General features: G+C 43.5%; 1 protein-coding gene across 4 annotated transcripts in view; it reads right to left on the bottom strand.

Annotated features, from left to right (window-relative positions):
• SAP130 (Sin3A associated protein 130) overlaps positions 1 to 3,697 on the bottom strand; it is a 75,477-nt gene extending 71,780 nt beyond the window's left edge. For 3 of the 4 annotated variants that reach the window (XM_065931988.1, XM_065931989.1, XM_065931986.1), the window contains exons 1-2: positions 3,545 to 3,697; positions 1,792 to 1,909 (exon numbers count right to left, since the gene is read on the bottom strand). In XM_065931988.1, coding sequence (XP_065788060.1) covers positions 1,792 to 1,903 — 112 coding nt within the window. In that variant the 5' untranslated portion in view covers positions 1,904 to 1,909; positions 3,545 to 3,697. Of the gene's footprint in view, positions 1 to 1,791; positions 1,910 to 2,239; positions 2,358 to 2,870; positions 2,906 to 3,544 lie in introns of those variants that run through there. The other variant, XM_065931987.1, reaches the window with a different exon arrangement.
• Between the last annotated feature and the right edge of the window lie 13,993 nt (positions 3,698 to 17,690).

The raw sequence follows: 17,690 nt of genomic DNA on the forward strand, positions 1-17,690 counted from the left end.
ATTAAGCTCTTCTGAAACCATTTATTGTTTCCTTCCAGGCATTTGGAGTTGTTTGCTTTCATCAGAAAGAAAAAAAAATCTTCTAGCAGTAGTTAAGACAATTGATTGTAATCTATACTTTTGAACTGTGAACATGTACTTAAAATCCTGACATGCTTAGGATCCCAAATTACTTCTTTCAATAGATGCAACATGAAATACAGAAAGACATCTAACCACGTAAGGAAAACTTTTGTTTTCTTTCTTAGACCAATTGAAGGAAAAAAGAGACACGTTTCGGAAGTAAAATTACAGAAATTTTTGGCCTAAGTCAATGATTTCCCTCTCAACAAAATCTGAGGGCAATTATTGCTAACTGATACCCTTCTTAATGAGCAGTATAATTCTTACAAATCGATGTTCAAAAATATTCTCTTCAGCTATGCTCCTTTAAATTATTCTGGTGTGGGAATTCCCTGGCAGTCCAGTGGTTAGGACTTAGTGTATTCACTGCCATGACCCAGGTTAAGTTGCTGGTTGGGAACTAAGATCGTGCAAGCCACACAGCTCAGCAAAAAAAAAAAAAAAAAAAAAAAAAAATTCCACTGTGAATTTATACCAGAGGAAACATTGTCAAAAATATTTGTTAAAGAGAAAAGAACTTGAGGCCGCTCTGTAAGAATTTGTTGATGTCTACACTGTAGCAAGAATAGCACATGCAAAGGAATATGGACAGATAAGTCCTGGCTTTCTTTCTAGGAGGAGGTCCTACCCTGAACTGCTATGCATGATGGAGTCAGTAAAGACTTCCCAAAGAAAAGTGACATCTGAGATGAAACCTCAAGAAAGAACAAAGACTATCCAGATAAGTAAGTGTGGAGAGGAAGAAGAAAGACTGTAGCCAAAAAAAAACCCCACAAAACACAAAAAACAAAAAGCACAAAAACCAGACTATGTAAAGTCCCAAGGTCAAGAAAACTGGGAACTTATCGCTTACTCAGAAAATGTCAGCAGCTACTGTTAAGTAGGAGGAATACCATGATAAGGAACACAGAAATCAGGCAGTAAAGAAAGGAATAGAAAAAGGAGTACTTTATTTCACTTTGCCAATACAGAAGTAATAATAGTTTTTACTTGATATGTATAACATACAGATTATTTGAAGGAGTAACTCAACTTCAGCACTGCTGATTAGATTGAATACTTTGTTGGGGGTGGGGAGGTCTGTCCTGCATAATGTAGGATATCCAGCATCATCCCTAGACTCTAAATAAATATCAGATACCAATAGCACCCCCTACCTGTGACAACTAAAACTGTATCCAGATATTGCCAAACACACCCTGGCCAGCTAAATCATTACCAACTGAGGCCACTCACTGATTTACAGCATTCAGTTAAAAACCAAGCTGCATATATGTGCGCATACACATTTTAGAAAAATCTCTTTTCCTAAACAGTAAGTTCCTGAAAGGCAAGTTCCTATAAGTTCCCATGCCTCTGCCCACCCTCATGGCACTATTATTATACTTCTGGGCCTTAGTTAAATAACAACACATTAATACATTTAAAAAATGTATCTTATAAGCATGCTTTAAGTTTCACTTATACTCTGGCACATGTGAATTAAGTGATTAAAACAGGACGGAAAAAAAGCCTTATTTACATTAGAATTATAATATATATCCCTTCTTCAAATTCAATAACCTAGTATTTATTAAAACCCCACCAAGAATTTGCTAATTTTTAAGTTAGAAAACCTGCACTATTTTAAAAGCAGAAAGCAATGCAGAGAAATATCACACATCTCACCTGTTGCAGCTGGGTTTATCAATCCTGCAGAACCACTGGTGGCTATCTGTGAAGGAGCCTGGCTTAGCCCGGTGGAAGGGGTTCCTAACCGAGGAAACTGTTGAGAACTCATTTCCACCTGCAGTGCATAGTCACATGGTTATTACTGGATTCTGAGATTAGAACCAATAATGAGAAATTAAACCATTTTTAGTACCTATATCTTCCTTTTAGGAAAGCAAATGCAGCATCATTTATCGAAAATAATACTTGCGTTCAATATACAGTGCAGAAATGGTCTAAAGTGTTTCAGTTATCCATGTACATATGGTCAATTAATGGTAAAATCATTTATGTAATACTGAGGGATACTATGACTCCCTCCCAAATACTTGTGAATTGCCACACGAAAAAGTCGACACTACATCGTGTGCAACAGCCACATGACATGTATTAACACAATACATACATTTCTCTGTAAAGTTTCATGACAAACGGGTTGTGCCTTTGAAAGCCAAGCTTCACACCAAGGTGTACAAAACTGTCATCAATGTGTCAAAGGAGGAATCGGAGGCAGATGCCCTGTCCTAAGAAACGATCAGAAGCCTTACATCAAGACCTGATCCAAAAGGAATTCTCATGTTTTTCTGCACAGGCCTTCAGTGACAGATTTCATCCCGCCCTTTCACAGACCGCCACCGAGCCAGAGGGAACGGAGACCTTCGCCACCTTCCCTAAAATCGACCCTCACTTTCCCCTCAGGAGCCAAGCTCTGCCGAAATCCTCCATACGCCCGCAGTCCTACCTCCACCCCGAACCCCACAGCTGAGGTCGGAGGACACGGGTCTCCAGACACATGGGGTCTCTAAGACTTCTCCGGGGAGGGGGTTAGGCATTCTGAGGAGCTCAGGACCAGTATGCCTCTTTACCTGCAGCCGCCGCCCGCCGCCCTCCCCTCCCTCCCGATTCCACCTCGCCAGGCTAAGAGGGCCGCGGAGGACCCATCTCGGTGGCGGCGCTGGGTTCCGAGGTCGCCGGGAGGGCTCGCGCCACAGCGCGCCTCGGACCCGCCGCTGTCCAGCTCCTCTGGCCCCGCTCACCCGGGCCACCCGGCCACCGCTCCGCTCCAGTCCTCTTCCCCCGAACCTGCCCCTACCTCCCCCGCCTGTCCATTGGCCCCACGCCGGGCGCGTCACTCCAGCGCCCGGACCAATCCACCGCGGTCTGCTAGCTCTGATCCCGCCCCACCCTCCCGCCGACTGCCAGCCAATCAGGCGCGAGCCTCACCGGGGCAGCCCAAAGCCCTCGAGGCTGAGCCAATAGCAGAGGAAGACAGGCGCTGCCGGCGAAAGGGGCGGGGAGCTAGGAGGCCCCGCCTCGGTCGGGGTCTGAAAGCGGCGGGCGCAGGGCCCGGATGTGGAGAGTCACTTTAAACTGCTCCAGGAGCCAAACTCCTTGGGCTGCCCGCCCGCCCGCGCTCCCCCGGCCTCTCAGCTTCCCCGCCAAGGCCCACGCCCGCCACGCCCCCACGCCCGGATCAGCCCAGCCCTCCCGACGCCTCTCCTTTCCTTGCCGCAGGACACCGGGCCTTTGCCGCCGGGCCAACTGCCGTGCTCAGCTCGCGAAAGAGCACAGGTCTACGCCGCAGGAGACGAGGCACCGCTGCCCTTCCCCGGGGACGCGCAGCGGGACGGACGCTGCAGCCCGGCTCGGCCGCCCCGCCCCCTCGTCTCCTCCCCTCCCCTTCGCTCCCGGGCGCCTGTCCCGCCATTACCTGAGTGCTGCGCCAAGTGGCCGCCGCGCCACTTCGAGCTTGCTTCCGTGCGCTCTCCGCCTGTGGAGCCGACGTCCTCGGGCTCCGGGACCTGCCGCCACCGCCGAGGCGCTAGCACTCTGTCCCCCACCCCTCAACCCAGCGCCACTGCTTCCGCCGCCGTAACGAGCCCCTCACCCATTGGCTGGATTAGGCCCCGCCCTCCTCCGAGGAAGCCAGTCACCGCGCAGTGTGAGCAGAGAGCGGACTGGCCAGCCCCTCGGGGCCGCTGAGGCCTCTGGGAAACGTAGTCCCTGATGCCTAGAGGGCGGGCCTGGGCGGGGCGTCCTGGCGACCCGACCCGGGTAGCACACCCCTTTGCTGTCTGAGTTGATTCTGCCTTTTCCGTGTGCCTAGTAGAAAGGTCCCACCCTTTTGCTTCAGCTGATGGCACCAGGTTTCATTTTCTCGAGGGAGGTGCCTCGCGGGAAAAGAGTAATGGAGGCCGACTACACTGGGCCGAAGGAGCTGCAGGCAGGGCCGAGGGGTTTTCTGACTGTAATTGGTGTTTGCACCGAGGCCATGGCCCGCGAAGCCTGAGCATCGTGGGAGGATGAGATGCACGAAACTGGAGCGACTCTGTTGGGTTTACGCTGGACTCCGCGTCGGGAGCTGCTCATCGGGCCGGACCCACCAGAGAGCTGAGCTGAGCACTCTCAGGTTAAAGCCGGCTCGGAGAGGCGAAGGACTCGAACACGTTGTACCTGCTTGGTTTTTCCAGATTGCGAAGAAGCGGAGGGAGTGGTGGTGGTTTGCTGTTTTGTTTAGAGTGGAGGGATGGCGTTTATATGGTTGTACAAGACTTGGTCAACACTGCCGAAGCAAAATCTGAGTCTGATAATGATGATGATGTCTCCCTCCTTCCTTCCCAGATGGTAATTTAGGTCTGGAGTTTTGTGTTAAGAAATAAAAAGGGCTCACATCCTTCTTCCTTTCATGTACAGCTATGTTCTTGCTAGGAAGAGCGTAGCTCGTGGCTACAAGAATGAACCTAAAATATCCCTCTCCTTCCTCAAGCCACTTTGGTTTCACACTCTCTTCCCTTCTCAAATTTCTTCTAAGAGTAACTGATGTGGTATACCTTAGCCTCCTCTCTCCTTAGGCAGTTGATTCTGCCTCTGCCGCTGCTTCCCAGGCTGCTCCCCCTAAGTTGCCAGTGACCCTCTCACCTCACCCAGTGGTCCTTACTTAGTTTTCAGCTTGTCTAGTTTCACCAACATTAGTTCCTCCTTAAAATATTCTTCCCTCTGGGGAAAGAATACTGAAGAATAGATACATGTGTATGTGTAACTGAATCATCTTGCTGTTCACTTGAGACTAACACAACATTGTAAATCAACTATCAACTCCTTTGGTCTCCAGAAACACACTATTTCCTGATGCTACTTCTGTCTCTATTAAGCTCCTTTATGCCTTGTCTTTCTCACATGTACCGCATTCTCCAAGGCTCCAGCCCTCTCTCAATGCTATGCCATCTTCCTGACCAGTTTAACGCACCCTTACAGCTTCAAATATCATTTTCAAAAATGACTCCGTTTCATTGGTGTGGTGGCCTCTCACATGATTTGTACACATTCCACAAATATGTCTCACAAACCTCTGAGACTTAACATATTGGCCACTTTTGTTGATTTGCCTCACCTTTGTACTCCTGATTTCTGGGTTTGGCTAATGGCAGTGGCATCACCGTCCACCCTTTCTGCCTTTGGTTTTATTCTTGTTGGTTTCCACTCTTCATCTTCCAGAGTCAGCCTATGGAGTTCTGTACTTCCTTTTCTGTTGCGTTCATAGACTTGGCTCAACATTTCATTAATTCCTGTCTGGACCTTACTAGTGTTGCCTCCACTTAGATCTCTTCCTACCCCCAACCTGTCCTCTGTAGAGTTCTTTTTCTAAAGCATTCCTCTGTATCTGTTATTCCTATCTATGATGTTCCAGTGACTTCAGAATCTATTAATATTCCAAATCCCTAAACCCAGTTCAAAGGCTGGCTTTAGTCCCTCCTAACTCTCATGTATGGTTGAGTACTGTCTCAACCATAATTTCCACCTGTTCTCCACACAGCTTGTCTTCCAAGCTTTTGCTCAAGCTTTGCCCTCTGCAGGCCCCACCTTTCAGTGGCATATAGCCAAGTGCTGCCCATTTTACAGTGCCTAAGTGGAAAGAAAGGAATTCCTCTCTTTCCCATACACTATGGGATACTTCCTTAGATATTTCTTCAGTACCTCTATTATAGCACTAATATATCTACCCTGTCTTCCTGGATTAGGCAGAGAGAGAAATTACTCATCTTTGTATCTCCCATCAACAGGAAGGATTCAATAAATACTTGCTAACTATAATCCCAAATACATCCATAGTACATGAATGAAATCCAGATTTTCATTAGTTACTGCCTTATTCACTTACATCTCTAGTCCTTCACATAATGGATACTTGAAGGAAAACAGATGTTTCACCCCTGGTTGAGTTGCTAGGGTTTAGGTTTCCCGTTCACTGAACTTGGTGTGCTGAAGACAGCCTCTGTGTTGCACATTCAGGTTGAACCTTCCACATTTTGCAGGTCTTCAAGCACCCCCGGCCAGCTGCAGGGGCTTATTAGTATCTCGGGTTCTTGAAGAAAATAGTTTGGATGGATTGAACAGAGACACCATCAGACACCACATCTGCTGGGCGGTTCTCTGGTAACAAGGAAGGTAGATTCTCAGTGCAAGTGTTCTGTGGTGGTCAGTCAAATATCAGTGGGTCATCTGCACCCTCTAGTCTGCAAGTATCGGTGAAACTCTTTGGCCTCGGCCACTGACCCTGTTGGCTCTCAGTCGGCCTTGTGGAGCCTGATGATACTGACTCTTTGGTTCCTGAAGGTCTAGAGACTCTTTGGCCCAACTCCAGCCAATAAAGTATAGTTCCTTCCAGTTAACTCATCTGAAAAATTACAGTAACATTGTTTTTGTTTTTTTTGTTATTTGATCACTAAGTTGTATCCAAATCTTTGCGATCCCATGAACTATAACCCGCCAGACTACACATATGAAGGATGTGACAGATATGAGCTTACCTACAACCATTGTGACATGGTGGACAGACTCTAAAAGTGAAGTGAAAGTGAAAGTCATTCAGTCATGTCCTACTCTTTGTGACTCCATGGACTATACAGTCCATGGAATTCTCTAGGCCAGAATACTGGAGTGGAACCCAGATCTCCTGCACTGCAGGTAGATTCTTTACCAGCTTAGCCACAAGGGAAGCCCAGACAGACTCTAGGACAACCTCTAATGATCCCACTGTTGGTGCTTATGTCCTTTTGTCTTTCCATTGTATGTGGCAGGACCTGTGACTCTTCTAATAAATAGAATATGGCAAAGGTCATTTCATTGACCATGTTACATTGTAGAAAACTCTCTCTTGCTGCAAGACAGTCTAGGGGTTCTCATATCTGGCCTGAGGAAGCAGCTATGCAGCTCACATGGCAAGGAACTGGGGGTGGCCTGTAGGGACTACAAGCAATCTCTAGCGGTTGAGGGTGGCTTCCACCCAAAGACCTGCAAGAAGCTGGACCCTCACCCTACACATCAAGGAGATGAGTTCTGCCAACAACCTGAGTAGGGAATGGCAAACCACTTCAGTATTCTTGCCTTGAGAACCCCATGAAGAGTATGAAAAGGCAAAATGATAGGATATTGAAAGAGGAACTCCCCAGGTCAGTAGGTGCCCAGTATGCTACTGGAGATCAGTGGAGAAATAACTCCAGAAAGAAAGAAGGGATGAAGCCAAAGCAAAAACAATACCCAGTTGTGGATGTGACTGGTGATAGAAGCAAGGTCCGATGCTGTTAAGAGTAATATTGCATAGGAACCTGGAATGTTAGGTCCATGAATCAAGGCAAATTGGAAGTGATCAAACAGGAGATGGCAAGAGTGAATGTGGACATTCTAGGAATCAGTGAACTAAAATGGGCTGGAATGGGTGAATTTAGTTCAGATGACCATTATACCTACTACTGTGGGCAGGAATCCCTTAGAAGAAATGGAGTAGCCATCATGGTCAACAAAAGGGTCTGAAATGCAGTACTTGGATGCAATCTCAAAAACGACAGAATGATCTCTGTTCGTTTCCAAGGCAAACCATCCAATATCACGGTAATCCAAGTCTATTCCCCAGCCAGTAATGCTGAAGAAGCTGAAGTTGAACAGTTCTATGAAGACCTACAAGATCTTTTAGAACTAACACCTAAAACAAATCTCCTTTTCATTATAGGGGACTGGAATGCAAAAGAAGGAAGTCAAGAAATACCTGGAGTAACGGGCAAATTTGGCCTTGGAGTACAGAATGAAGCAGGGCAAAGGCTAGTAGAGTTTTGCCAAGAGAACACACTGGTCACAGCAAACACCCTCTTCCAACAACACAAGAGAAGACTCTACACATGGACATCACCAGCTGATCAACACCAAAATCAGATTGATTATATTCTTTGCAGCCAAAGATGGAGAAGCTCTATACAGTCAGCAAAGACAAGACCGGGAGCTGACTATGGCTCAGAACATGAACTCCTTATTGCCAAATTCAGACTTAAACTGAAGAGAGTAGGGATAACCACTAGACCATTCAGGTATGACCTAAATCAAATCCCTTATGACTATACAGTGGAAGTGAGAAATAGATTTAAGGGACTAGATCTGATAGACAGAGAGCCTGATGAACTATGGACGGAGGTTCGTGACATTGTACAGGAGACAGGGATGAAGACCATCCCCATGGAAAAGAAATGTAAAAAGGCAAAATAGTTGTCTGAGGAGGGCTTACAAATAGCTGTGAAAAGAAGAGAAGTGAAAAGCAAAGGAAAAAAGGAAAGATATTCCCATTTGAAAGTTCCTAAGAATAGCAAGGAGAGATAAGAAAGTCTTCCTCAGTGATCAATGCAAAGAAATAGAGAAAAACAACAGAATGGGAAAGACTAGAGATCTCTTCAAGAAAATTAGAGATACCAAGGGAACATTTCATGCAAAGATGGGTTTGATAAAGGACAGAAATGGTATGGACCTAACAGAAGCAGAAGATATTAAGAACAGGTGGCAAGAATACACAGAAGAACTGTACAAAAAATATCTTCATGACCCAGATAATCACAATGTTGTGATCACTCACCTAGAGCCAGACATTCTGGAATGTGAAGTCAAGTGGGCCTTAGAAAGCATCACTACGAACAAAGCTAGTGGAGGTGATGAAATTCCAGTTGAGCTATTTCAAATCCTAAAAGATGATGCTGTGAAAGTGCTGCACTCAATATGCCAGCAAATTTGGAAAACTCAGGAGTGGCCACAGGACTGGAAAAGGTCAGTTTTCATTCCAATCCCTAAGAAAGGCAATCCCAAAGAATGCTCAAACTACCGCACAGTTGCACTCATCTCACACGCTAGTAAAGTAATGCTCAAAATTCTCCAAGCCAGGCTTCAGCAATACATGGACCATGAACTTCCATTCAAGCTGGTTTTAGAAAAGGCAGAGGAACCAGAGATCAAATTGCCAACATCCACTGGATCATTGAAAAAGCAAGAGTTCCAGAGAAAGAGCTATTTCTGCTTTATTGACTCTGCCAAAACCTTCAACTGTGTAGATCACAATAAACTGTGAAAAATTCTGAAAGAGATGGGAATACCAGACCACCTGACCTACCTCTTGAGAAACCTGTATGCAATTCAGGAAGCAACAGTTAGAACTGAACATGGAACAACAGACTGGTTCCAAATAGGTAAAGGAGTACGTCAAGGCTGTATATTGTCACCCTGCTTATTTCACTTATATGCAGAGTACATCATGAGAGATGCTGGGCTGGAAGAAGCACAAGCTGGAATCAAGATTGCTGGGAGAAATATCAGTAACCTCAGAAACACAGATGACAACACCCTTATGGCAGAAAGTGAAGAGGAGCTAAAGAGCTTCTTGATGAAAGTGAAAGAGGAGAGAGAAAAAGTTGGCTTAAAGCTCAACATTCAGAAAACTAAGATTATGGCATCTGGTTCCATCACTTCATGGGAAATACATGGGGAAACAGTGTCAGACTTTATTTGGGGGGGCTCCGAAATCACTGCAGATGGTGATTGCAGCCATGAAATTAAAAGATGCTTACTGCTTGGAAGGAAAGTTATGACCAACCTAGATAGCTTATTAAAAAGCAAAGACATTACTTTTCCAACAAAGGTCCATCTAGTCAAGGCTATGGTTTTTCCAGTGGTCATGTATGGATGTGAGAGTTGGACTGTGAAGAAAGCTGAGCGCCGAGAAATTGATACTTTTGAACTGTGGTGTTGGAGAAGACTCTTGAGAGTCCCTTGGACTGCAAAGAGATCCAACCAGTCCATCCTAAAGGAGATCAGTCCTGGGTGTTCATTGGAAGGACTGATGCTGAAGCTGAAACTCCAGTACTTTGGCCACCTCATGCGAAGAGTTGACTCATTGGAAAAGACCCTGATGCTTGGAGGGATTGGGGGCAGGAGGAGAAGGGGACGACAGAGGATGAGATGGCTCGATGGCATCACCGACTTGATGGTGATGAGTTTGAGTAAACTCCGGGAGTTTGTGCTGGACAGGGAAGCTTGGTGTGCTGCGATTCATGGGGTCGCAAAGAGTCGGACAGGACTGAGCGACTGAACTGAACAACCTGAGCGAACTTGGAAACCGATTCTTTCTTTGTTGAGCTTCCAGATAACAAGCTAGTCCATATGATACCTTAATTGTAGCCTGTGAGGCCTGATCAGAGGACTGACCAAAAACATGCCAGGACTCCTGACACACAGAAAGTGTGAGATAATCAGTGTGTGTGTTCTTAGTTGCTAAGTTTGTAGTGATTTGTTATGTAGCAATAGCTAACTGATACACCCAGAGTAGGATGGCATTTGATCCTAGGGCAGCTGTTCTTACTACATGCTGTCTGGAAGGGACGTTCTGTCCAAACTAGAAAAGATGCAATCAACCAACCTTCTCAATTCTCTACAGAATGGGATTGCTATCTTCTGCTTTACCAAATCTCACCTAATGCCTTATCAGCTAAGTTGGCAGCACCAGCTCCAGCCTTCTATTCTGCTTCCACTCCAAATGGTCTAATGCTGAGTGGACTGTAGTTCAGTCCTGATACTAACCACCCAGAGTTAGCACAGGTCCACAGATTGAGAACAGAGTTCTCCACAGGGTTGCCTTCACTTCAGGTGTCAGCCACAAGTCTCAGGGGCTCCCCAGGCCACCTATACTTCTAGCTCACTCGCTGCAGCCAGGAATGTGTTCAATAGTTGACTTGAATGACTCACAGAACTCAGGGAAGCACTATATTTACTATTACAGTTTTATTATAAAGGATATGCATAGGGTGAGGTCTGAGAGGGAGCATAGAACTTCCATGCCTTCTCCTCATAGAACTGGGTGCGTCACACTCCCAGCACATCAATGTTTTCACCATTCCAGAAATTCCTCTGAACTTACAGGGTCTCTACTGGGATTCCACTTTAGGCGTGATGAATTAAGCTATTGGCCATGTGACTGAACTCAATCTCCAGCTGTCTTTTCTTCCCTGATGGCTGGACAGCTGAAAGTCCCTACCACTCATTCTAAAGGTATCTAGGTACTATACATAAAAGAGATTAATAATAAGGACCGACTGGGGCTTCCTGGATAGCTCCGTGGTAAAGAATCCACTTGCTAGTGCAGGAGATGCAGGTTTAATCCCTGGGTCAGGAAGGCTCCCTGGAGGAAGAAATGGCAAACCACTCCAGTATGCTTGCCTGGAAAATTCCATGGACAGAATGGCCTGGCAGGCTACAGTCCATAGGATTGCAAAGAGTCAGATACGACTGAGCAAATGAACACGCAAGAATAGCCAATTAACAATGTTGTGATAGGTTCAGGTGCACGCAAAGGGCCTCAGCCATATGTATACATGTATTGATTCTCCTCTAGATTCCTCTCCCATCCAGGCTGCTATATAACACGGAGCAGGTCTCCCTCTGCTGTACAGTGGGTCACTGTTCGTTGTCCATTTTACATATAGCAGCGTGTACCTGTTGATTCTAAACTCCCTGACAGTCCCTTCCCCTGATCCTATCCCCAGCCCCGGGTAACCATAAATTCATACTTGAAGTCTATGGGTCTGCTTCTGTTTTGTAAACAAGTTCATTTGTGAAGACACTATTTTTGAGCAAGGAGGAAAGATTGGCTATTGGGTAGGCAACCAGTAGTATTTGCATAGACCTTACCCAAAGTGAAAGTGAAGTCATTCAGTCATATCCAACTCTTTGTAACCCCATGGAATGTACTCCACCAGGTTCCTCTGTCCATGGGATTTTCCAGGCAAGAATATTGGAGCGGGTTGCCATTTCCTTCTCCAGGAGATCTTCCCGACCCAGGGATTGAACCTGGGTCTCCCGCATTGTAGGCAGATGCTTTACTGTCTGAACCACCAGGAAAGTACAGACCTTACCCAAAGGATAGAATAAACACAAAAAGTAGAGAGTTCTTTGACTTTGTGGGAAGTTGAGGAACTTCTACAGGGAACCACTACATGGGAGCATTGTCCATGGTTAAAAAAATGCCAGTGTCCTGGGTCCCATTCCCAAGAATGGCTGCCAGATCAGAGTTGAGTGTGCCCACAGCAGAGCCTAGGTTATTGCCTGTGGTACGAGCAGGGACAAGAGAGATTATCCTAGCAGCCAGAGCTGAAGACAATGGCACATGTCCCATGGAGCAGACAGGAAGAATCACCACTCACTGTACCTACTGAGTGGCAGGGATTCCACAGATGCTAGGTGTGCAGAGCCCAACAAAACAGGTCCATTGCCACCCTTCGGAACCATTACATACATACAAAAATCTGCCCTACAAAGAGGTGAAGCCCGACTATAAGAACTAGTAATTCGTGACCATTGCTATAACAATGCTTTTATTCCCAGGCCTGTGTGGACTTGGAAATCTCAGTTAAGAACCATGATTGAATGTTGCAGTGAGCAACTGGGGTTTCAACTGATCCATATTCCTTCCTGTTAGAAATTACTCATCTTCACAACCCTTGAGTGTGATTCTGACCATCACTCGGCCCTGGCCCCTGACCACAAGGAAGAGTGTGGGCCGCACTGGAAGAGTGAATCCTTTCTCATGAACTGGAGACTTGCATGGACCCAGTAACCCATGGCAACCCCTCAAGGTTCTGATACAACAGAAAGCGGGGGCTGCCTGGGCTCCTGCTCCCACACCCCCACCCCCACCCCGTATCCATGCCTTCAGTTCTTCCTTTGGTTTGTGTGCTCTCTAGTATGCATCTAGTTTTCTACTGCTGTTGAAACAAAACCCCACATTTACCATCTCATTGTTCTGCAGATGGGCCAGGAGGTACCAGTCAGGCTGCTTTCTCTTCTAGAGGAGAATCCATGTCCTTGGTCACTGGGATATATAATACCTAATACTATGCCTTTCCAGACCTTACTATAAAGCTGCTATAACCAGGACCATGCTGCTGCTGCTGCTTCATTGGTTCAGTTGTGCCTGAGTCTGTGCAGCCTTATGGACTGTAGCCTGCCAGACTCTTCTGTCCTTGAGATTCTCTAGGCAAGAATACTGCAGTAGGTTGCCATTCCCTTCTCCAGAGGATCTTCCCGACTCAGGGATCGAAGCCTGGTCTCCTGCATTGCAGGCAGATTCTTTAGCACTGAGCCACCAGGGAAGCCCAGTGAGTACCACATGGTATTTTATTTCAGTAAGGATAGATGTGAGGGCTTCCCAGGTGGTGCAGTGATAAAGAATCTCCCTACCAATGCAGGAGACACAGGAGATGAGGGTTCAGGCCTTGGGTTGGGAAGATTCCCTGGAGTAGGAAATGGCAACCCACTCCAGAATTCTTGCCTGGAAAATTCCATGGACAGAGGAGACTGGCAGTCTACAGTCCATGGAATCACAAAAAGTCAGACATGACTGATCAATGGATCAAGTATGAAGTTTAAATGTGCCATTCGTGGAACAGAATAGAGTCTAGAAATAACTCCCTCTAGGAAATGATTAATTGCACTTCAAAATGGTGCAAAGATTATTCAATGGGGACATATTTGGTTGGCCAAAAAGTTCCTTTGGTTTTTTTTAAGTAAAAATAAAAGTCACATTTTTTATTTTCATCAACAACTTTATTAAACAACATATTTACCATTTTGTTCCACTACCTTATGCCATTTTTCAGGCAATTTCATAATTCCATCTTCCCCAAACTTTGTGTCTTTTGAACAAAGAACTGTTCCAAGTGCCTTTTATAGTCTTCCAGGGAACTGAAATTTTTTCCACGTAGAGAATTTTGTAAAGACCAAAAATAAATGGACATCCAAAGGTGCAATGTCTGGTGAATATGATGAATGAATCAGAATTTCCCAGCCACACTGTAACAGTTTTTGCATGGTCATCAAAGAAACATATGGTCTTGCGGGATCCTGATGGAAAATTATGCCTTTTTTGTTGACTAATTCTGGATTCTTGTAGTAGAGTGCTGCCTTCAATCAATCTAACTGGGAGAGGTGTTGGAACAAACTATTTGGTTTTTCTGGTAGAAACTCATAATAAAGGCCTCTCTTCCAATCCCACCATATACATAACATCATGTTTTTTGGATAAAGACTGGCCTTTGGCATGGTTGGTGGTAGTTCATTTCACTTGCTGCACCAGTCTCTTCCATTCCACAATATTGTACAATATCCACTTTTAATCACCCTTCACAATTTGTTTTTAAAGTGGAATTTTTACATTTAAATAGAGAATCATTGGCAGAAATACAATCAAGAAGGTTTTTTTCACTTAACTTCTGTGGAATACAAACATCAAAGCAATTGACGTAACCAAGCTGGCACAAATGATTTCCAATGCTTGATGCCAATATTTTGAGTATGTCAACTGTCTCCCTCATGGTATAACATTGATTGTTTTTGATTAATGTCTCAATTTGATCACCATCAACTTCAACTGGTTTATCCCACCACGGAGCATTGTCCAGTGAGAAATCTACAACACGAAACTTCACAAACCACTATTGGTGTGTTCATTTATTCATAGCACCTTCCGTATACACTGCAAAAAACATTTTTTACAGTTCAGTTGTGTTTTTACCTTTCTTGAAATAATAAAGCATAGTATGCTGCAAATGTTGCTTATTTCTTACACTTTCAATATGAAAATGGCTACACAAAGATTCACCAATTTTGATAACTTTTTAACAAAATGCATGCTAATATGACAGCTGTCACAGTAGTTTCAAATGAAGTCAAAGACAACTAAGTGGTACTAGAATCATCTTACAGAAAAGAAAATGAATGAACCTTTTGGTCAACCCAATAATAATCTTTTCAATAACAATTGCTGGAACAATTGAATTTTTGTATGGAAAGAAAAATGAATCTTGACTTCTACCACAGCATATAAATAGTTAACTCCTGTTGAACATATGGATAAGCCCTTTAAGTATCCATACATTAAAAGAAAGAAAAAATAAATAAAATTACCATCCCAATTTCTTATTGGTTATATAAATATTAGTGAAAAAGCCCTTTAAATGTCACATTTAAAGATATATTCTGTGGCAAAGAAGAGAGAATATAAAGAACTACTCTCCCATTATGCATGGATATAAGACATTTCACCTTTTATAAACAAAGTAATAAATTTAAAGATATCTTTAAGTGACAGTGAACTGTTTCATCTCATCTGTGCCAGTGATAAACATTTAAAAGAATACATATAGAATTTTCAGTCCAACTCAGTGAGAACAATGAGGGTGTAATTCGTACAACTCTTTCAAGTTAGTATCTGATATGTGTGGCAAGGCTGTTGTATGGAGTATTTATTTGTATATTTATCACATATTGAGTGCCTAGTGTGAGCCAGGCATTGCTCCAAGTGCTAGGGATATAGCAGTCAACAAAACAGGCCTCTTCTTATGGTGCTTATTAGTTAGTACTGTCTACAGTTAACCTAACAACATTGTAAATCAACTATACTCCAAGATAAAAATAAAAATTTTAAAATTAAAAAAAATGCTAGATGCTAATGAAAGAGAGTGTATTAGAAACTACCCCATGGGCCACCTGATCTTTTCTTCAAACCCAACCCAAACATTCTCTTTTATGATTTTGTCTTTATTGTGGCTCTAACCACAGCATCTTGCATTTTATCTCTTATATTTGCCCTAAGATAAAATCAATAAACACAGTAAAAAGGTAGAAAATTAACCTTAAGTACAAATGGAAATTTATAGAATTGGAAAATACAATGTTGAATAATACACGTTAAATTAAAAATGTAATAAAAGAATGAGAAGTTATGTATACTTAGAACTAATACAACCTTGTTAATCAACTATAGTCCAATATAACATAAAGATTTAAAAAAAGAATGAGAAGTTATGGAGTGGCAAATATTATCAAAGAACAAAGCGTAGATAACTAATATCTATGCCGCTAATACCAATGCTGATTGGAATCACTATTTTATGTATCATAAAACGCTGTCATCCAATGGAATTTTGCCAAATCCCTGGACATACTGACTAATGACATGAAGTTGTTAATTTTATTAAAGTAAAGTTGCTGAGTAGCCAAATTTAAGACACAGGTCTCATCCGAAGCTGAGGCAAATCAGGCCCACTCATTATATCCTAGTCAAGTCATTGTTAGAAACAGTTCTAAGCATTGGCTATGGGTGCTAGAGTGCGAAACACATTTTCTAGTTGAAAATCAGTCTTTTTAGACAAATATTATAAAGACGATATTTGGGGACTTCCCTGTTGGTGCAATGGGTAGAAATCCACCTGCTGATGACAGGGGACATTGGTTCGCTCCCTGGCCTGGAATATTCCACATGTCACAGAGCGATGAAGCCCATGTGCCACCGGTGCTGAGTCCAGGCTCTGGAGCCTGAGAGCTGGAACTAAAGAGCCTGTGCGCCCAGAGGCTGTTCTCCGAAGCGAAAGAAGCCACTGAAATGAGAAGCCTGCGCATGGCAACTAAAGAAAGCCCCTGCACAGCAACAAACACCCAGCACAGCCAAAAATAAATAAATAAATTTAGAAAAGAAGCCAATTTTTTCAAAAGATGATATTTGGGCAACAAAATTGGAATATTTAATTTTTCTATTCTTTTAAACTAAATTTGAAACCACAGAGAAACATGATTTCAACAAATTCAGGATATTTCAGGGGCCAAGTTTGTTAAACTTGTTACAAGTTTAAAAAAAGTGATTGCTCTAGCTACCATAGTAAGAAAATGTTACAAAGAAGATAGTGTGAACAGAGAAATTGTTACATCTCACATCATCTGTCTCAAACTTCTGTTCATTACTTTCCAAAAGAAAAATCTGAAATGTTCTTTCGAAACATCCCACCCTCACCTTCTCCCTATTTGGATAAAATATCCATTTGCTGATAATTGAATTAATTTACACTGAAGGATGATGCTAAGACATTAAGATGAAAAAAATTCAGTTATCAAGTACAAAAGAACATATTATTCTCATAATCACTGTTCTCGGGAACCTGCTGGCATGAATGACCGTTTTCAGCCCTGACCTGACAAGCATCAGAAGATAGACCTGACAGTGCATCAGCGGTGTGTGTCTCATTGTCCCAATGTTTCAGGCTGTACTGAACTTATCAAAAAGCAAGTCTGTTCACTGTGATATACATAACATCTTTCTTAATTTGTTTTTAGGGGGAGAATTTGCCTATTATATTTAATTATTAGTAAATAACATTTTATATAAATATAGATATGTTTTTACTATATATCATGAGCTGAATTGTGTCTTCCCTTTCCCAAATTCATATTCTGAAATCCTAAAACTTTCAGTACCTTAGAATGTGGCTGTATTTGGAAATAGGGCTTTTAAAGAAGAGATTAAGTTAAAACGAGGCCATTAGGATAGCTCCCAATTCAAACTGACTGGTGTTTTTAAAATAAAAGGGGATTAGGACAGAGGCACCAATGATATGCTTGCACAGTGAGATGGTAACCATCTATAAGTCAAGGAGAGAGCCCTCAGGAGAAACCTGCTGACACTTTGATCTTGGACTTCCAGACTTCAGAATTGAAAGGAAATA

The sequence above is a fragment of the Muntiacus reevesi genome, chromosome 3, assembly GCF_963930625.1.
Source record: "Muntiacus reevesi chromosome 3, mMunRee1.1, whole genome shotgun sequence".
NCBI classification, from domain to species: domain Eukaryota; kingdom Metazoa; phylum Chordata; class Mammalia; order Artiodactyla; family Cervidae; genus Muntiacus; species Muntiacus reevesi.